We start from the raw sequence: 21906 nt of genomic DNA, 5'->3' as shown, positions 1-21906 counted from the left end.
TATCAGCAAAAAAAAGACTATTGGAGTAAGTACTAACTACTAACTGTACATTTACATGTAAGATTACAATAAAATGGTCCAATTTGGATTTTGGTGATAGCAATTATCACATTGACATATATAAGGATACATTTCCCATAGAAAAGACCCTTGTTTTCATATTTTATCATTTACAGTTGCAAGAAATGACATCAGCAGCAAGGAGTTACACCTTGACCGATTTGTGTAGAAAATATTACTGACGTTAAAATCTGTGTTGTTTTCCACACAGTGGAGGAAGAGGCGCCAGAGTCTGAGGATGATGAGGAGGAAGATGACACTGATGTAAGACTTCCTACTATATGTCAACCATATATATATATATATACACAGTATAATTTGTAACATATTAAACACCTGTCTACACATTACTCAGGTCACTCACACTAACCAACCAAAATCATGTAGATTGTCAGAAAAAAAGATTTTAATTGGGGACGAGACTGATTGATACTCTTAATTGACCGTAGGTGTGACTGTGAGTGTGAATGGTTGTTCGTCTCTCTATGTTGGCCCTGCGATGGACTGGCGACCTGTCCAGGGTGAACCCTGCCTCTCACCCGTTGACGCTGGGATAGACTCCAGGCCCCCCGCGACCCTTAATGTAGGAATAAGCAGAAGACAATAGATGGATAGATGGATGGAAGATTTTAAAAAAATGTTAACATCATCTGCCAAAAAAAGAGGAGAGTAGTAAAAAAAAAAAAACTTTGACTCATGACCCAGATATTAGGTGTCCTCCATTAGAGTGTAAATCTGTGTGTGTGATGAACCTGGCAGATTGGATTCTTTGGCAAAGTGGGTTATCAAGATAAGGTGGGTGTGATGTGTAAAGGTGTGTCCAAATGCCCTCCCATTGACTCTAAGAAATGTTTGGTTTTTGGTCGTTTTTTTCTCTGCTAATTTCTACAACAGTGAACAGACGGAGCTGTCACCACGTGCACTGCTACCTAACACGATCTCAGCGTTAAAAGTACATAATTCATGAGAATGAAGAATAGCATCATCCTGTGACGCACAGGGTCCCCCTGGTAAAACTCGTTGCTGTCAGGTGAAAAGATGCGACTGAGGACTCCGCACAGAAAGCACATGGTAGTTGGCGATGAGGGAGCAGTAGAGGGAGGGCAGCGATGACCAGAACAGTTTAGATTTAGTAGAGAGGAAAGATGGAACAGAAAAGAAGTTCAAGAACATGGCAGAGGTCCTTTTTTTTTTTTTTTTTTTTTTTTAGATTTTTCTTCAGGACACCATTAAACCCATTATTAAACAAAATGTCTTGTCTTGTGACAGGAAGATTTATTGGAGTCGGACCTCGATAAAGAGGAAGTCCTCCAGCCTCAGCCCGGGGAACTGTCTGGAGAGAGTCTACTCACCACGGAGTACCTGGGAGTAAGAGCTGAACACACACTCACCACACCTGAGAGGTCTCAGATCAACACAGTAGGTGCTTTGCTCTCTGTGATCATGAGAGCGTGGCAGCAGCAGCGGATAAGAAGACGTGGTCAGTGGTATGGAAGACATAGCTTGTTGTTCTGGGCTGACTAACAGAACACAACAATCGTCTTGTTGTTAGCATCAAAAATGAAAAAATCTTTTACATTTCCTGGGTAAGAAAAAGTCTTCCTCTACTCAGCCTGTCACGTTGATGTCATCACCACTTTCCACCTCAACTCGACACCTCTGGGAGCTGATGTCACATAGCGCTGTTAGTGACTCCTCTGGCTCAAAGGATTTCCTGTGCGACGTTATCCAGAAAGGAAGAATTTGACTTGTTGGTTTCACCTTTGTGTGAAAACAGTCGCTCTCTTCATACGTCAGCCTTGTCTCAGTTTTATCTTGAAATGGGTTATGTATTTGGAGTACTTAATACTAGATAATATCCTTCCACGTGACACATCTCTGATACCAGAAGACCTTTGAGTTGCAGAGGTTTTTCAGGATTTGTTTCCTGTTTGTACAATTTGCACAAAATCATGGAATGCATATAGAGTGTTTTACTTTTGAGCGTGCTAATCCTCATGTGTGTGTGCGTGCGTGTGTGTGTGCGTGTAGATTATGACCAACATGAAAAAAGTCAAGAGGCCACAACCAGGTGTTGATGAGCCACTTCAGCGCCCAGCCACCCCCAGCTCTCATCGTAATGTCAACACAGTGTAAGTTAAAATACACAAACAGCTGCTGTGTGAGGGTTACAATTGATAGTTAATGTGCACCGTGAGGTTCTTGCCCAAGAGTATTTATTGTTGCTCATTGTACTGTCTTGGACAAGAAAGTACTATACTTGTATACTGATGTCTCGCCTCTCATCTCTCAAGGCCGATCAGTGTACAGCAGCACAAAGAGAATCTCAAATAGATCTTAGCTCCTTCTCAGATCGCACAATGGAAAAACAAAAACGGTCAAATAGGTCATTTTGACAATGATTTTTGCCCTCTTTGCTTCACCTTTTCATCCTCATGATAATGACAGTCCTACAGCCCTTAAAACTAGAGCAGTAGGTCAAAGAAATAATAGGTTCAGATATATATTATTGTGCCATGAATCCGCTCAAAGGCTGTCTGTGTTGAAACAGCAACCGCTGACACTTAGTACTGAAAGACAAACTTTTGTCTATACAAAGTGTCAGACGGTGTGTGTGTATAAAAGAGTGAGTCTTATCTTAGAGTAATGGATGTGATGACCTGGCTTCTTATACAGAGACATGGTAACTTGACTCTTGTTTTTAGCTTCCAAACTACAACAGAAGATAATAAAACTCTTTATTCATAGTTTGTCTGTATGCAAGAGTATTTTACAGCCTTCAGCGTAATGGTTTGAGGTTAGGAGTTCAAAGATGCAAAATGGAGAATAAATAATTACACCCAGCTATAGTCAGAGATATATCAGGAAGCGCAACAAGACTAAACAGAATAAGAATAAATGGTTTTCATTTTGGGTTAAGAAAGAGATTATATGTTGTTGTTGTTGTTGTTGTTTTACAGATACTCACTGTGTATTTTAAGACAGATATCTTCTTTCAGTCACTCAGCTTTGTGGTGTGTGTGTGTGTTTGTGTGTCATTTGTAGGGATTTCCGAGCTGGCAGTCAGGGAGGTGAGAGTAGCAGGGATGAGGAATACCATCGCATCCGACCCCGCAGTGAGGAGGGAAGCCGGCCTCCTTCCAAGTACAACTCCCGACCTCCCACGAGGTCCGGCAATCGCCCAAACAGTGCTGACTCGCTACGTCACTGCATAGGTGGGTACAGTCACGTACATGCACGTGTACACATTCCACATGATTGTTTGTCAATTTAGTTTGATGAATTCTCTTCTTTCTGTATTTTCGCTCTTTCATACGCGCAGATTCAGAATGCGGCCGCTCGTCCCAGGAGTCAGAGCTGGTTGGACTGTGTGAGGGTCAACCCAGAAAAGGATCTTCCCAAGAGGGACACAACGGACATTCTTACAGGTGACACGGATACTTATGATATGGATAAAAGGCTCTGAGTCGCCATTAATATTTGATTTGATGATATTGATATCTACTGGCCCATCTGTGAGGGGAGCAACAAATATATGTATTAGCTGCCATCAGCATCTTCTTAGTTTTGCGTAATCTTGATGATGAATGGTGAAATTACATGGCTGACTTAGGTAGCGACAAGCCACTGAGCCAGATTTAGGAAGTGATGCAAATAACATAAAGCAGAGTCAAGTCAGCAGCGGTTCCTGTTAAATTGTGTCAGCGTATTTGTGGAGAGAGACTTGGCAGGAGCCTCCTTTGACAGTCGGTGACTCAGCACTGCCAAGCTGCTCTATGAGACTGTGACATGGGTTTAAACGAGCAGCACCCACAAAGAGATCCATTCAGACAGACCTCCCTGGCTTCTCTGCTCCTTGAAAATCCAGAGGAACTTGACTCCTGGATCCTGCCAAGAGTAACGAGTCCCTGGAACCTGCGACGGTTATCCCCCCCACCCATCCCCCAGGAATGTCCATCACCTCAGTACAGCCTGGCTGAGTCCAAGTCTGTAGCCTCATTTCACCCCAAGACTTATATTGAGACAGAATTTCAGGACATTGATATTGAGATGAATAGAGTCCTAGCAACTCAGCAGTTTGGCAGTGACATGACCAAAACATACTGGTTTTGTTAACTTGAAAGACCCGCGCCTTCCTTCCCTGACAGCTGGAGAAAGTAGCACCTGGAGAACAACGGTAGCCAGACTCTTCTAGTCAGAACTCAAACTACCAGCAAAGGGGGACGGAGACAAAACTGAGTCACAATGAAACCAAGGAATAAACAAATTATACACCTAGATTTGAAATATGGAATTTTACTAGGAAACAAGAATGGATAATCAAGGTCTGGGTCCAACTGAACCCTCCCCGGGACCATTGTTGCTGCGGGGGTGTTGATGTTTGCAAGCACGATATACAGTGATACCTGATGGTATCAGTGATTTCATAGCCACCGTGTTGAATGTGAGCAGAGAAGAACGAGTTGGACTGAAATCCATTCGTCTATTATAATATTAGATTTTGCGTGTGTGTGTGTGTGTGTGTGTGTGTGTGTGTGTGTGTGTGTGTGTGTGTGTGTGGCCGAACTGCCCAGTCCTTCCTACTGATTCATTCCCTCAGAGTTCCAAACAAAGTCTGTGTAGTAACACAATTATCCTTTTTATGGGTTTTTTTGTCTCCAATTCGATTTTATCTGCAGGAATAAAAGTTTTCATTGGAATATGAAAGAAAAACTGATGTTCCGGCAAGATCAAATAAACAATGGATAGATAAAACAAACACAGTGTGTAGCAATTATTGGTGTGTGTTTAACTACACTTTGAACATAAGTAAACTATTTGTGTGTGTGTGTTTAAGTTGCATCTCAACAGGATGGCCCAGTAAATACTGTTAAAGCTCATTTGATATTGTCTTCTTCGTGTCTCTGTCATCAGCGATGAGTTTGGATTTTTAAGCCGGCCCAAGATTCCCCGGACACCTGATGAAGCAGGCAGGCAGAGCCGTGGTCCCCAGGGTCGAGGCCTCACTCCGCCTCCCCAGTTCTCCCAGTCAGAACCACAGCAGAGCAGCTCGCGGGGCTGCTAGCACCACCACGAAGGGGAAGTCTCTGTGGTGCGTATAGAGTTCCTTTATTATCATTTCTTAAATTTCAGACTTTGCAATACTTGAGCCTTTTCATCCGTACGTCACTCCATGTCAGTTTTGACTCTGTCTTTAAGGCGCTGACGTGTTCTGCTCTATTTTACCAACCGAAACTTTGTCAGAATTTGCCACATTCAACATGTAGCTTGCTGCTAGTTTGCCAACTTGGAGTTGGTTGTTGTTTAACTTTGAAAATGGCAGAAAGCAGAAGGGGCGGAGAATTCCGACTGACCTAATCACCAAGTTACAAGGTCATACTGGCAATGTTCCAGTAAAATTGGGCTAAAAGTCTGCTACAGCATATTGTATTTTGGTCATCGTAATCATGAACAATAATTTATTTTTAAAAGAAAAAGAAGACATAATCAGACTGTTCTGTTGATCAGCAGTGAGTCCATGAGCCTGTCAAACACTATTTGCTGTCACCGCAACATCTAAAATGTAGAACTTGTGTGACTGCAGCCTGGACAGATTGATCAGTCGCTCTGGTGCTCTTAGCGGCATGATAGCATCTTTCCATCCCCTCATGCATCTTCATTGGATTTGACGAGTGATTACCTCCAGCTCTTACGCCCGGTGCCCTTACCATAAAGCCTGTAATAGGGCCTGATGGTAAGTCAAGCCCACCACATCCTCCTGTGTGTATATGTGTGTTGTTCTTTTTGTGGTCTGGCATGTGTCAGACATCTATGAACTCATAAGGAAGTCACTTAATCAAACTCAGCTTGAAAGGGAAAAGGCAGCTGCACATGGCACAACAAACACAATTAGTGCAAATTTACCCTGAGCACACTACTGTTTTCTTTTGGAGACAGGATTCTCCAATTTATTTCCATTTAAGTGCAGTTTCTGCTGACTGTCACGCATTATTATCCTTAATATTTGCTGTTTGGTGGAGTCCTGTGGCAGAAGAGAGAGAGAGAGCAATGAATGAAGGAGCGCACAGTAACAGAAGCTCCTGTGGCTGGGTAAAGATAGAGGAGGTGTTTGTGCGGAGGACCGGGGCCACCCAGGCAGCTAGCTGCTGCTGCTGCTGCTGCTGCTGCTGCTGCTGCTGCTGCTGCTGCTGCTGCTGCTGCTGCTGCTGCTGCTGCTGCTGCCTCACCATGTTGGCAGGACAGAGGGAAAATACTATTATTCGAGAAGTCATGGTGATCTTACCTGATGAGGATGTGGAGGAAGTGCAGAACAAAGGATGCAATAGATTTTAAGATGTATTTAGTTGGCTAAAACTGAATAAGCACCATGTCAGCATCTCTCAACACGTGTTATGACACGTTCAACTGCTCCAATATCGAGCACATGAGGGAAGGGAGTAGTGTGGAAGACTGTCACACTCAAACCACTGTAAAAAAAAAAAAAAAAAGTGTAGTTTTTCATCTTGACTATCTGACTGTTCTTCACCTTCTCTCCAACCCCCTCTATTGCTCCACCTCTCCTCCCTCGTTCCTTCTCTGTCCTCCTGCAGGAGGCAGGTGGTGGAGGTGAAGAGGGAGCTGCTGTCACCATGGAAAGCTCTATCTCCCCCGCAACATCAGGCTTCCTGTAACATCATCCCTCCAGGTCCTGATCAGGGTCAGGGCAACAGAGATGGTCGGGAGTAAGCAGCAGCAGTAGCGGGAGGAAGAGGAGGAGGAGAAGGAGGAGGGACATGAACAATGCAAAGGATTGTGGCCCTGCATTCTTTTTTTGGGCTTCAGCACAGGCGTAACATGATATTAGGGCAGGAGATAATCGCAGCCCCCAGCCGTCCAGCCCAGCGCACCCAGTAGCCTCATTTGGCCCTGAATGTCTTCACTCTCTCTCTCTCTCTCTCTCTCTCTCTCGCTCTCTCATCAAGGTCATTGTTGGCAAACCTCGGCATGTGCCACATCCTGCAGGATCATTTTAGAGCCCAACTGACTCACACATTCTCTGATTTAAGCACATTTCCTTGTAGTTTTCACAACATCAGCAGGAGCGAAAGTCTCTTAGATCAGTCTCTCTGTCATCATAGAACAGCCTAACTGATTTAGAGTTCAAGAAATCAGCCTTTTCTGTTAAATGATTGTAGAAGTAACTATTTATCATATCTCCATCTTTGCTCATGAATAATCAGGATTCGTTTTACTGTATATGTTGATTTTCCGACTCAAATGTTTGACCTCCTGAATGAATGATGTCACCAGCTTCAATTCTAATATAAATTTGAGCTCACGTGGGATGAGATCACGCTCCAGAGATGTTTACAGCAGTCTGAACTCACCAGGTTGTCGCATGTTTTTAGATCATTGTACGAGCTGCATTTCTCATATTGTACATTTGCACAGTTTTTTTTTTTCCTGCTTATAATGGTGTATATTTGTTACCTGCAACACTTAACGTGTTTTGAAATGATTTTGATACGCTGGTGTTTTGAAATAAATGTGACCTTGTCTTGAGAGAGAGTTCATCCTACCGTAGTGTTGGAGAACATTTTCACCTCGTTGAGCCGCCCAAGATCAGCGTTGAATCTTACGTGATCTTCTTTTACTGGCTGTAATGACCTCCATTCAGGGGTTGACTTTATTGTGCGTTTGCCGGAACAAAAAGGAAAAAAGTGTCATCTTTGTGTTGCACTCAGAAAGAAGTCACTCTGCAGGGAGGTTTTTGTTGGAACTGAGCTTTGTCGCTCCGGGTGACTCGGCAGACATTTACTGTCCTGCCGAAGTGTTTGTCCAAGCTCTCGTCAATACGTCTCCTTTTGAGTCAAGATTTGGCCTTCAGCCTCACGGTGTTCTCACCCTGATATATATTTTGGCTCTTCCACGAGATTCAATTTGGCAGCCAACTCCTCAGCAGGTAGTTAAAATCTGCAGTTTATTAATGTGATGAAAGCTTTGAGCTGGAAAGGAAGGAAAAGTGTGTAATGAGATATTGGATCTCTGCTGAAATGCAGGATGTGTGTTGGTGCCTTAAACTATCACCAGTTCTGTCACCTGTTCCGCACACATTCACATATGTCCTCCCCGGGAATGTCGCATTCAGAGATTCACGCTGCTGGCGAGCTGTCGCGGCAGCACAATACAAGGAAACGGGCTGCACATGACAGGTCTGACGCACTTGCATGCAGGTGGCTGTGTAACCCTGAGTTCCAACCGCGCCGCCGCCGGTGTTGCTGCCCAGCTGTTACCACCACAGAGAGGAAGCTGCTGCTTTTTATCTAAACAGAGGTGTGGATGAAGAGCAGGAGACAACAGGGACAGAGAATGATATCAGTTACTACGACTGTCCTACCACAGGATGTCTACTTGTTCCTTTTATGGTCTTTACAACGCCTCCACGTGTAGACAGATACTTGTCATGTTAATAAAACTTGACTACAATCTGTTTCTCTCACGCTGACCTTGACCTTTGACTACCAAGATCTTTTCAGTTAACCCGTGAGTCCCAGTGGGTGTTCTTTAGAAATGGTTAAAGCCGTTGGCTTTTTTGTCGTTCGTTGGATTTGCTTGAATTTCTCTCTCGCTCTTTCTAAAAAAATGAAACCAAAACTAAAGCAAGAGAGATAAAAAAAAAAAAGCTCATTTCAACAGCAAGTCTTCGTAAAGTGGAGCGTGGAGACTCTTGTCTGAGTGCTGCCGGCATGACAAGCGTCCATTTATCAGTCGAGAGCCATGTGCACCACTGATAAAAGCCGACGCCAGCTGAGAAGAAGCATGTCTGTCCCCAGAGCCTCCCATTTCCTCTTGCTCATACCTTTTTGAACAGATAGTGTGTGCGAAGTGGGGAGCCTTTGTGCTTCCCCACTTCCCAGATCCCTGACTGACGCTGCTGCCGGAGGAGGCCACAGACCTGAAGAGGCTCAAGCTGCCACCCTTAGCATCACCTGTTCATGTCTGCCCATCATTCTCTCCCTCTTTACCTCTATCCCTCTCTTTCCTTCTGTGTATCTGTTGTCCTCCATTATCTGTCCCTGTCTCTGCCCCGCTCTCCTGCTCTCTTCCCCTCCAACCAGTCAAAGCAGACATCTGTCCTTATTTAGCCTGGATCTCCTCGACGTTCCTGCCTGTTAAAAGGAAGGTTTTCATCGCCACTGTTGCAGGATGGGCTTGCTCATGGAGAATTGTTCATTAAAGGAGTGAGGTGCTGGACCTCCTCTACTTGTGAAGTGTCATGAGAGAACTTTTGTTGTGATTTGGCGCCATACAAGTAAAAGTCTGACTAAATGACTTAAAGTTCTGTTGTTAACACTTGCGGCTTTCCTTTCACTTCATATTTGGTCATTGCAGTCTCATCTGAGTTACTAAAGGTAATTTAACCTTTTAGAAGACGATCCATTTACCCCCTAACATGAATGCAAGTGGACTGTGTGTGTTTAGGTACACGTTAGCACGTTTTGAGGTCTACAGCTGTTTACTCTGGAACAGGAAGGAGATAAAATATGAATCACAGATGGCAGCTGAACAGCTTTGACAGCGAAACAGGCTAGTTCCCTTCCTCTGAGTCTCCCCGCACGAGTCCACCTTTCTCGATTCATCTCCGTTCAACAGCAGACCATCTTGTCTGGTCTCGATGCTGCAATATCCCACAACAAAGCTGTGCGTCTTCCCAAAATAGCATCATGTAAATCATTAATATCATTTTTGGGACTTTGTCCCTATTGGCCTGGAGTACAAAGTTATGTATTCGAAACTAAACAACAGTGTATGTCAGCACATCTAAATCCTCTGCGGAAACATTTAAAGTCAGAAAAGCGTGACGTTAGCAGAGTTTTCCTAAACCTTGGGGGGGGGGGGGGGGTCAGTTCAAAGAGGCATTCATAACATAGCCTGATCACATCTTAGTTCCATCATTCTTGTCAGAGAGGTACATCCTAACTTGAGTGGAAAAGAGGGAGGGGGGGGGGGGATCCCCTCCAGCTTGTTTTTGCTCTTCAGTAATAAATTCTTTGACGGTGACTGAGGAGCAAGCAGCGAGGGCCCTCACTTCTCCAGAATGTAGATAGTCGCAGGGACCAAAGGTGCTAATCCCCCTGCCAAAGCCCCCTCAGGTGTGCTAAACCCAACAAAAGGATTAGCGCTGACTTCCTGTGGGCTACAAGTAGCATCTCGGCTTTTCCTTTTCTTATTAACCGTCCTTTTAACCGGACATTTTTGCGTAACCACCGAAAAGATAGTGCTTGAGTCATTTCACCTGTTCTTCCTGGAACCATGAGGTCCTTGACTGTAACTGAGACAGGTTCTATCATAAAGGGAAATTATTCTTAAATTATTAACTCAGATATCTTGGTCTTGTGCATGAGAGCAATTCACTGAGACTAATTCTTCCCTGCAAGCTTTTATATGTTATATATATATTTTAGACCACCTTTCTTTTGTTTCAACTGGATTATAGATTTATTTCTGTGATTAAACACCAAGACTCTTAGACACAGTAAGTCTTCCTCATCAGATTAAGACAGCCCTTTAAAAGACAAATTAAATACGTTTACCAGAATAGTTCTGATTAATGGTGACACGGTGGTGCAGTTGTCAGCACTGTGGCCTCACAGAAAGAAGGTTCCGGGTTCAAGCCTCGGCTTGGACACTGGATCTTTCTGTGTGGAGTCTCCATGTTCTCCCTGTTCCTGTGTGGGTTCTCTTTGGTACTCCAGCTTCCTCCCACAGTCCAAAGACATCAAGAGGGGACGAGGCTGATTGATACTCTAAATTGACCGTAGGTGTGGCTGTGAGTGTGAATGGTTGTCTGTCTCTCTGTGTTGGCCCTGTGATGGACTGGTGACCTGTCCAGGGTGAACCCTGCCTCTCAACGAAGGCTGCTGGGATAGGCTCCAGCCCCCCACGACCCTTAACAGGATAAGAGGTAGAAAATGGATGGAAGGAAGGATGGATGGATGGATGGATTGTTGACTAAATGTTTTCTTGTTTAAACTCAAGTAGACACACTAGGACAATATGTTAACAGACTTTCAAAGGGACACTTGGTGCTGATTGGGGGTTGAACGAAGCTTGTTCGCTAAAAACAGCAGCCTGCTGCAGCTGGATTAAATTATAACTCTTCAAAACTGTTCCCCATAGTCAGATTATGTTGATTAGTTCTGGGGAGCAGAAATCTTCTTAGATCTCTCTAGATCTTAGATCCAGACGATTCAGAGTCAGTTAAATCTATTGTGATATGCATCCCATTAATTCATGCTGTCAAATGTTTTCTGTTCAGAAAGTCAAGTTGATGTCAGCTGCAAGGTCATTGTGAACATGATTATTATTATTGTTGTTAGTTATTAACTTGTGAAACGAGTGACAAATGTTGCCTGTCCAGCAAAGGGAAGGACAGCGGTGTGGGTGGAAATGGTGTGTGTGTGTGGTGGTGGTGGTGGTGGTGGTGTGGGGGGGGGGGGGGAGGGGGGGCTGTGGTGTATCTGGCCACTTCAGTCGCGGTATCTGAATCCACAAAGAGGAAAAAAAAATCAAAACGGGAAAAAGCAGCACTGGCAAGCAACAGGATGCACATGGCCCTGAGAAGGATGACTAGATGGATGCAGGAAATGGAGAGAGACAGAGAGAGAGAGAGAGAGAGAGAGAGAGAGAAGGAAAGGAAGGGGGTTTTTGGATCACAGCTGCATTCGGATTGAATAATTCCTGTTTTGAAGTACAGAGCAACATTTTGTTGTTCTTTCCCCAGACCAGAAAGAAGCAGAAGAACAGAAGAACCACAGTGAGCGGTTGTATAGCGAGTGACAGCAACGCAACCAGAGCTTTTTTTGTTTTCTTCTCTTAACAATATATTTACAAAAAAGAAAAAGAAATCTAGCTTTGACTTGTCAGTAAAGGTGTCACAGCGCCGGGAGAGTTCTGAGGACGTTCCTCTGAATGTTGGGGAAGACAAAACCAAGTCGATTTAAATTTCCAGGTGACTGCAATTAAGTTTGCTGAGTCACCTCGCATGAATCCACTCATCAAAGGTATAACCACCATTTCAAAATACTTCGATCAATCGCTGTCACTTTTACGAGTTGACACATGAAATCTTTAGTTATATAATGTTGTAAAAGGCTGGCAACCTCATAAAACCTCTGAAGTTTGCACAGTGTCACCTTATCAACGCCAGGCCGTCTCTCTGACGTCACAAACCTGCCCCCCCCCCCAAAAAAGTCTCTCAGTTTAAGAGTTTAGCAGTCAAGATGGTAAACAGACTTCTCCCTGAGAAGATTCAGATTTCTATAAAGATTCCACTTACTTCACTTTTCTCAGTTCCTTCCCCAAATATATGGCTTATATAATACCTCTTTTCTATATCTCAGTTTCTATCGATATTTTTTTAATATTTTTCTCGGCAAGCTAGAAATCAGAAAAGCATCCAAACACAGTCACAGGTGGTGTAGCGGCCACCTTGTAACGTTGCCATGGCAAACGAATTAGCAAACAATCGCCTATTTACACAGACGAGGGACTTGGTGTGCATGGGGTCTAGTTTCATGCGGAGGCGGTGAGATGTTAAAAATAGAAAATAAAAGACAAGAAAATGTTTTATCGCCCCCAATTTTTCAAAATCGCAGTTGTAAGAATTCTTTGTAAATAAGAAAAATATCAAGGGATGTAATTTTAGAGCCATGCAGCTACTGGCGGAGGAATTCAATTATAAAAATGAAGAAAAGACTCATAGTTCACTGGTAGCTGTTTGTGGTTGACTAGTTGTTAGGCAGATATATATATATATATATATATATATATATATATATATATATATATATATATATATATATATATATATATATATATATGTGTGTGTGTGTGTGTGTGTGTGTGTGTGTATATATGTATATATATGTATATATGTATATATATATGTATATATATATGTATATATGTATATATATGTATATTTCCGTGAAACAGCAATTTTGTCTCAATAAAGGGTTATTTTTCAAGAACTATTTTTTGAATTCATCTGAATGCCACGCTTTAAATCTTAATCTGAAAAAAAAATGTAATCTCGTATCATCTATACTGTTGCTTGTTCAAGCAATTTGAATGACCTCTCCGTGCGTGATAAGGCGCTACCGCTATCGATGGGGGGGGGGGGGGGGGTGCTACAATAGGTTTCTATAAAACAGGAAATGGAGGAGCGTGCAGGTTAGTAGAAACACCAGCCTCCATGACAGGTGGACCCTCGGCTCGCTGTGCGCCGCGTGGAGTGGATTGGGCGCGGATTGCGCGTCTTTGAGAGTGAGAGAGAGAGAGAGAGACAGAGAGAGAGAGAGCGCATCTCTTCTACACGCTGCCCACTTTCCCCAGTCAGTTTGCGACACTTGGATGGAAAGGATTGTTTTACCATTTTGCTCCACAGCCGACGAGATTCAAGACTTTTTCCTGAGTTCACCAATCCGACTTTCATTGGTTTATTTCCTCCAGTCGGCAGTTGCCGGTCGTCTGAAGCGTCTCGAGAATGTAAGTGACGCGTATTACACATTTCTTCTGACTTTCCATGTATCTAACACCGATCCAGACGCGTCAGCTTCTACCTCCCTCCAGCAGAGCGATGCGAGTTGGACCCTAGAAGACAAACGTGTTGAAATGATCCCTGCGCTCACTGAAATTGGGATTTTAAAGAGGAATCATTTGTGACATCGCAGATGTTTTAGAAGTTGATGGTTTTTCCCCCCCTAATATTCATCAGAAACACTCACAACTTTTAAGTCTACAGGTCACGTGACAGTGACAATAAACTTCATTTCATGATAGAGGTGGTATGTTAGAGATTTTAACATAAGATTACAGTAAATATTGTTTATTTGTGTACATATATAAAAACAGTATTTACTTCAATCTTTTTAACAGCCTACATACTAAGAAATTGTGTGACTAATTTCAATCGTTTGTCAGCCTCAATCTCACCATCATCCTGAGTGAATGATGGTGAGATTGTATCATTCATGGATGACAGGATTCACATTGCTTCAGTCGTTTGTTTTGTTTGGGGGGGGGGGGGGCTTTCCTTTAAAGGTGGAAACCAAGGGGCCCCAAATGGGAGTGTCTCTGGGGTCTCTGGTGTGACGAGCCCTGGCATGACATGATAGATATGTGAGAATTGCAGTGGTACATTCCACATGTTCCTCCAGAGGTGACGCTGGATGAATAAAGTTACTGCTCTCAAGCAGTTTTACCCTGATGTACTTCATGTGTGTTGTAGTGCAGACCGCACGCATCTGCATTCATATGAGCCATATTCTAATGTTGCATATGCAAACACTTGGGAAAGACAATATGGTTATAATGAGATTCCTCCTCTATTGTTTGTTGCTTGGGGTCATGTAAACTTGGCCCTTTCTTCTGTTCCCTTCAAGGGACATAAACACCTATTAACTGTATTTTCATACATATTTGAGACATTTTTAGAGTATAAGAATAACCCGCAGAACCGTACACAGCCGAAAGAAAAGGGATTTTGATGACTCGGCACCTCTTTAATACTTTATTTGTTCAAAATGTTGTCAAAAAGCAGTTTAAGGTGCTTTTAAAAACTAAAAAGAATTAAAATAATATTATATACAATCATATGTAAACAAAGTATAATAAAAGCATTGAAAATATTACTTCCTCACAGACATGTTAAATTGAACTGTAAAAAAAAAGCTCAAACAAGTGAGACAGAAAATAGAACAAGACATATCTCTCTTGTGCAGGACGTCTATCAAGAAGCGCACACACGTTCCATAATGGTCTGATCTTTCTCTTCACCCAGGATGAACAACAGAGATCGTTGGAAGGTGTACAAGAGGTTGAGTGTCATGTTTTTCCTGGCAGTGGTGGCGCTGACTGTCGTCCAGAGAGGCAGCATCAATATGGGGGCTCCGTTTGAACTTGAGCAGCAGACTCGCACGCATGCCTCAGCGGGAGTGGAGTCCACTGCTGCCCTTCAAGAGAAGACGCACTCTTCTCAGGGAATAGAAGGCTTTTGGAAGGCTAGCAAACACCAGCCGCCACCTCAAACTCGGGCGACCACCCAGAAACCACGAGTCACCGAAGACAACAGCCCCAGAATCTGGGATGTGACCAGCTCCAACTGTAGCGCCAACCTCAATCTCTCTGGCCAGGACTGGTTCAGAAGCCTGGAGGACAATTTCAAACAGTTCATGCTTTACAGACACTGCCGTTACTTCCCCATGGTTTTCAACCACCCCGAGAAGTGCTCGGGTGAGATTTATTTGCTCATGGTGATAAAATCAGTGGCCACCCAGCACGACCGCAGGGAAGTCATTCGAAAAACCTGGGGCAAAGAGCAAGTGGTGAACGGCAGGAGGATAAAGACACTCTTCCTTCTTGGGAAACCCTCAAACGAGGCAGAGAGGGTGAACCATCAGAAGCTGGTGGAGTACGAGGACTACATCTACGGGGATATCCTTCAGTGGGACTTCTTGGATAGCTTCTTCAATCTCACACTCAAGGAGACCCACTTCCTGAAGTGGTTCCACACCTACTGCCCAGGTGTGCGCTACATTTTCAAGGGGGACGATGATGTGTTTGTGAGCGTGGAGAACATCTTTGAGTTCTTGGACAGCAGTAACCACGTGAAGAACCTGTTTGTGGGGGATGTGATTTTCAAGGCCAAGCCCATTCGTAAGAAGGACAACAAGTACTACATCCCCCAGGCTTTGTATAATAAGACGTATTACCCTCCATACGCAGGTGGAGGGGGGTTTCTGATGGATGGCAACCTGGCGAGGAGGCTGCACTGGGTGGCCGACTCCCTGGAGCTCTACCCCATTGATGATGTCTTCTTGGGCATGTGTCTGGAGGTGCTTCAGGTCACTCCCATTAAACACAACGCCTTTAAGACGTTCGGCTTGGTGAGAAACAAGAGCAGTAAGTTGAACCGAGAACCTTGTTTCTTCAAGAGCATGATCGTTGTGCACAAACTGCTCCCGTCAGACCTGCGGCACATGTGGCGTCTGGTCAACAGTGAGCTGGTCTGCTCGCAGAAAGTAGAGATCCTATAGTTTGACGAGGACGCCGGTACGGACAGCGCCATGCCCGAGCTCCAAGGCAAACGCCAACCACCTTTTTTTCACTCTCTTTTTTGTGGAGAGGGACAGAGGGACCTGGACCGTTTGCATTTGCTCTTCTCAAAAAAAGCTTCCACAAAAGTCAAGTAAATTATGCTTCTTTTTTTTTTTTTTTTTTTTAAAGTTTATTTTGTATTTATGGCATGTTGAAGGACTCGCTATCAGAATAAATGTAGTAATCAAACTGGAGCCATGGCACCAACGGGAACACGAAATTGGCTCTACAGATCCTGTACAGGTTTAACTCGTTTGTATAGTATTTTGTTTTGGAAATTAACACAGCATTTATTAGTTTCATTGTGGGCACAAAGAAAAGAACACTTTTTGGTTGAAAAGCATCAGCGGCTTAGTTCAAATAGTAGAAATTGTAGGATGGAAAAGTTGACTTTTCATGGAGAATTATTGTTGTTGGGTTTTTCTCTCCTTCATTTGTATTTGTTTTATCTGGATTTTCCATGACGCCACATGCTTTATTTGTCCAGTTTAACCTTTGACCTTTGTTGCAGGTGTGTGTGTGTGTGTGTGGGGGGGGGGGGGGGGGGGGTTTGATTGTTGTGTCCACTCCTCCTTCACTGGGAATCTTTCTGGGAGGTTCATTTAAGGGTTAATCACTGACTGTTGGTCTCCCCTGATTTTCAAAAAAAAGAAAACAAAAAAAGAAAAAAAATTCTACACTTTGAATGACATTGTCGACAACTTTTAGCCAAAATGACTTCTGTTTGTTTTTTTGGGGGGTGGAGTTTTCTTTACTTTGAAACTTCCAGCACACTCTTAAACTCATCTTTGAGTTGCTGTAAATGTTTAGCTCACATTCTGTTTTTTTTGTTTTTTGTTTTTTGGCCTTGGTGCTGAATTACTAATGGGCCTCCATGCTAACGTCCAGCATCCTCTTCTATTCACAGCCATTGCAGTTCATTCTACTTTTTCATCATAACCCAAAAGCCTGGTAGCATCGAGCTGACACTGGATCATCCATAAATGTGAATTAAATTTATATGTATGTATATATATATATATATATATATATATATATATATATATATACATACATACATACATACATACATATATATAAAAATATCTATCTATATCTATATATGTATATACATACATCTATATATGTATATACATACATACACATACATACACACACACACACACACACACACATATATATATATATATATATATATACATATATATATATACATATATATATATAGTAAGTGAAAAGTGGAAAATACAATCATGAATATGCTGTGACATATTATTTCATTTCGGATTTTCTGGAGGAATAGAGATTTGTTGCTATCCGGCCCTCTGGAGGCCTGGGTTTTAAAGCCATCCCACATAGTGCACATTTACTCTCTTGTATAAAGTCTTTCATATTGCTTTTTACGTAGCTTGCAGTGACTACCTCAGTAATGTAGCCAGTGACAACAGTAATCATGTCTCCTTCCACCGTCTGCATCTACAGTTCCTAAAGTACCATTTCAATCACTTCTCGCGCGGTAGAGGTCCTTGCACTTGTATTTCGGAACGTGACTGACTTGACGTGGACGTCTACTACCGCTCTGCCGCTGGTAAATAAATGTCATTGCATGTATGTTGTCCATTGATTTTGAATGTGCTGATATACTTGACGACGTTGCTAGAAGGTTTACACTGAGACTATGAATTAAAACTATTGCCGGTACGAGTTTATGTTAATTTAATAGCCCTGCAAAATACCCGGGTTTATATTTAATTTGAATGATTGTTACGCTGATGTCGGTAGCGGGTGGAATAATTATGGTGAGCAATGTACATAGGATGTCATTTTTAAATAAAAAAGTTGTCTTTGGAAAGTCTGTCCTAGATTGGCTGTTTTTTTGTTTTGTTTTGTTTTTTTGGTGTAGCTTTATCAGCGTTCAACATCTATGTGAAAATCTACAAGAGGTCACGTCAACAATAGCGTCCAGTGTTGGCGTGCGGGTATCAGTTACGCCACTAGACAGTAAAGAATCCATGGACGCTCATGTAAGCACTCGCGGTTGTGACAGCCACATGATTGACGGTTGTCATGCGTGTGAATGTTAGCCTCTAAACACTTGAGTAAAATCAAACACTTTGGTTTCGAGCGGAACATACCAGAGGGAGAGCAACAAAAGAAACATCACCCTCAATCATCGGCTGTTCCTTTATTTTAATATGCAACCCATCTCATTTCCTGAAAGCACCTTCCACTCGACCAGAGTGACATTTCACACCGTTTATGTTAACTTCTATCACGTGTCTTCTCACCCGGCAAAAAGCTGCCGAGAGCGATACTTCCTTGTAACATGTGAGGATGTTGTTCAGAGCTTAACGCTGACCCCAAATAACAAAGAAGGCTTCCAAAAAAATGAATAAAAAAACCCTGTGGTACTTACAGTCACTAGGGACAATAAAGTCCCAGGAGAAAGCAGTAAGGAAACAGAATCTTCTCCGTATATTCTTTCACCGGTTATCTCTCTTTGTTGTCCTCTTTGTTGAACACAATGTACCTGATATTGGTGTCAAACCTGGATTCGGCATCCATCAGTGAGTTTTGTTCTGAACCAGCTTGTGGACGATGTATTTACTGTGAACGATGATGTTTCAGCTCAGCCTTCATCAGCACACGTTGTCACTTCAGAGGTCCGACGCGGTTTCTATTGATAGTATTTCTTTGGTATAGTTGGATCAACGTAAAGTACTTCCACATTTTGTACACGCAAGAAAACAGTGTGTGTACAGCATGCGTGAGAACACAGAGTTACTGCGGATATAATGTAAACTAGTAATAGCACACGTTGTACTGCGTGTGACTAAATTAGCCAGCTTTGATTTCATAAAAGTATATTTTTAATAATAAGACTTAAACCCTGAGCAAACTTTGACATTTTCAGTAATATTCCGTGCTGCAACTACACTTACGGACTTAGTATGTTATATACTTCTAGCCCACTGTGTCATTTTTGGGTGTACATTTTGATGTATACTGCCAATGGTCATATGGCTCCAGTGAGTTGTTGGCTAATTATGTAGTGAGTAGGTGGTAGCCTACTTTCTAATTTCATAAAAGAAAACGAGTTCCCATCTCAGTTTATTTAGTTTTCGATGCGAAATCCTGCGATTCTTGAGGGGCACTTTTGCATCTCTTAGGTATTCACCCTAAGTGCCTGGCTAACAAGGTAGCAGCGCGTCTTATTTTGTACCTCAACTACAAATGAGTCCCTAAGTACATGATCAGTCAAAACATGAATAGTTCTAGAAGACTGCGGCCTTCTATAAAATGTTCTTTTGTGACTTCGAGCAACAGTTTATGAAAGTATACATTTATAGCAGCACGTTTAAAAATGTATCTCTGATAAGTACGTAGACGTACACTGAAGAAGTGCACTGATAGAATTTTGTTGGGAATGATAAACAAAAATGCCCCTGCCTTTTGGTACCAGAGGAACTTTGAGCACCCGTTGTGTCTCCCTACACAAATGCATGTTTGGGTTCCACAAATACAGCAGTTTTTAGGGTGGGAACATTAATTTATCAAGCACCAGTCAAACTGTCCTATAATGTAGTGTAAACATTCCACTGCAGTGATGCTATTTGACACACACACACACACACACACACACACACACACACACACACACACACACACACACACTTCTCTCTCTCTAACCTGCACCAGCATATTTGTCGACACTAATTGGAGGAAACTTTTGATGTCAGTGTGGTGAACGGGTGGACTTTGAGGGGGCTGCAAGCTTTCACACCAGCCCTTGACTTTCTTTTCAAAGGCCTTTAAAAGAACACAATTGGTCGCGTGACACGAGGCGGGAATGTTACCGCTCCGACTTAAATTCTAAAGTGTGTTCCTCATTCTGAAGGATGCAGATGAGACAGTGAAACAGCTGCTCTGGGATAATATCAGCGGTCAAAGTCCGTCCACTAAAAGCACTTGTTTGTACTTTTTTCTACAATCATAAAGAAAAGTTTAAAAAAAAGAACTGCAAGTATTTTATCCCATTTGGTGCATAGAATGTTAATATTACATGACTAAGTGTTGAAGGGGATCTGGATCACACAGTAGATCCTGAAGAGTCTTTTAGGCCATTTTGACATGACACCGATAAGTTTCTGTCACATTTCTGGAGTCCACGTGAAACGGTTCTAAAACAAACATCTCGTCCCCATCTTGATTTGTATTCGGGATCCGAAAAAAAATCGATTTCTAATAAAACGATGAATTTTTGATAAAATTCCCTGATGCAATGCACAGTAGGCTTCTAGGGTAAGCTCTAAACTCAGAGATGATGCGGTTATATTCTGAATTTTGATTCTAGAAGACTTTAAAAAAAAAAAGAACATTTCAGAACATCTCCAGATCAGCGGAACCCCTGACTCCTGTTATCACGTTGGAAAAGAAGGCTAGACAATGGAACTTCATAGTACGTCTGTGTTAAAATGACACCATGTACATGACAAAGATCCATTGTGAAGTGGACTCTCTCTGTACTATGAGCCCATTTAAAACTAAACACGTGAGGAACAGCATCAGTCTTTCTGACCTGACAATGCTCTATTGACTCCAGTGTCCTGCTTCATTTAAAAGTTTTAAATGTTGGTTGTTTAACAGGTCCAGCGTGCAGATGATATAAAATCATGAATAAATGGCAGGAGAGCAGAAGAGAAACTACAGAGTGAAAGTGTAAAAGGTAAAGGTGCTGCAGGGAGAAAAGCATACGGTTCTTCTAGACCGCCGATGGAAAAGCTAGCGTGACCTTTATCACACTTCCAGGCAGGAGGCAACACATCTCTAAATGGAGGTATTCAGGGGGGGTCCTAATCATCAGTGCCCCCCTTCCCAGAAACCCTCAGGAACAAATACCCCTGTTGGGCCAACAGAGGCATGAGATGACAGCATACTCCTGTCTCCCGTCTGGAGGTGTCACGGGGGGGGGGGGGCAGCCAAGGCAGCCCAGCATCTCTGTTGAGTATCTATGTCAGTCTCTGTCAGGCTGCAGAAAGTCTCTGCTCAGAATTATAGCACCAAAGTTGAATTGAATTCTCAATTTATTTTTGCAGTTTTAGCTTCTGGTCACTCAAGTGTCACCTGGACTGACACCAGCTGTGAGAGAGCACGCATGAAGGTGTCTCACATTTACCTCACACCAGATAAAAACACAAACAAATTGGCATAGTGAAACATGGCAACCATCTTGACACGCGATGACACACTGCCACCTAGTGGAGAAACTATTGCCGATATTCATATACTATTTAATAAGCATTCTTATTTCCATAAACCACAGAAAAAAGGTGTAACTTGTAAATATATCTAGCCCAGCATTTTAAGAGTGCAGACCTCAGAACAGAAGGTCCTCACTACTCCCTAAGAAATCTATAGACACTTGCTGGCATTTTTCTTGAATGTTATTTTCTCCTCTTCCTTCTCTCTAACCCTCCTCCCAAGATGTCCATGGCTGTCCTACAGCTTCAGCGCCAACCCTCTATCAGCTGGGATTCAAATCAATCCGCTAGATCCTTCAGTTCTCCTCTCCTGTATTTTTTTCTAACTGGTGTCATTTCATATTTGGTCAACACACCAGTCACCTGTAGCCAAAAAAAGGGAGTGTTTTATCTTTGTAACGTTACCTTTGACTTCACCGCGACCATAAAATGCCATGAAATGACT

General features: G+C 42.8%; 1 protein-coding gene across 8 annotated transcripts in view; it reads left to right on the top strand.

Moving 5' to 3' along the window:
- The window catches only part of LOC147249705 (lisH domain-containing protein ARMC9-like), a 33038-nt gene extending 16332 nt beyond the window's left edge, over positions 1-16706 (top strand). For 3 of the 8 annotated variants that reach the window (XM_086223306.1, XM_086223305.1, XM_086223304.1), the window contains 7 exons: positions 272-324; positions 1330-1428; positions 2092-2192; positions 3106-3275; positions 3383-3488; positions 4975-5152; positions 6651-8040. In XM_086223306.1, coding sequence (XP_086079432.1) covers positions 272-324; positions 1330-1428; positions 2092-2192; positions 3106-3275; positions 3383-3488; positions 4975-5125 — 680 coding nt within the window. In that variant the 3' untranslated portion in view covers positions 5126-5152; positions 6651-8040. Of the gene's footprint in view, positions 1-271; positions 325-1329; positions 1429-2091; positions 2193-3105; positions 3276-3382; positions 3489-4974; positions 5153-5644; positions 5795-6650; positions 8042-13295; positions 13591-14884 lie in introns of those variants that run through there. The other 5 variants (XR_015119146.1, XM_086223303.1, XM_086223307.1 and 2 more) reach the window with 5 other exon arrangements.
- The last annotated feature ends 5200 nt before the right edge of the window (positions 16707-21906 follow it).

Source organism: Aulostomus chinensis, chromosome 14 (assembly GCF_037954235.1).
Source record: "Aulostomus chinensis isolate RoL2024-O1b breed Wild chromosome 14, RoL_Achi_v1.0, whole genome shotgun sequence".
NCBI classification, from domain to species: domain Eukaryota; kingdom Metazoa; phylum Chordata; class Actinopteri; order Syngnathiformes; family Aulostomidae; genus Aulostomus; species Aulostomus chinensis.
This window is presented reverse-complemented; position numbering and strand designations above follow the sequence as displayed.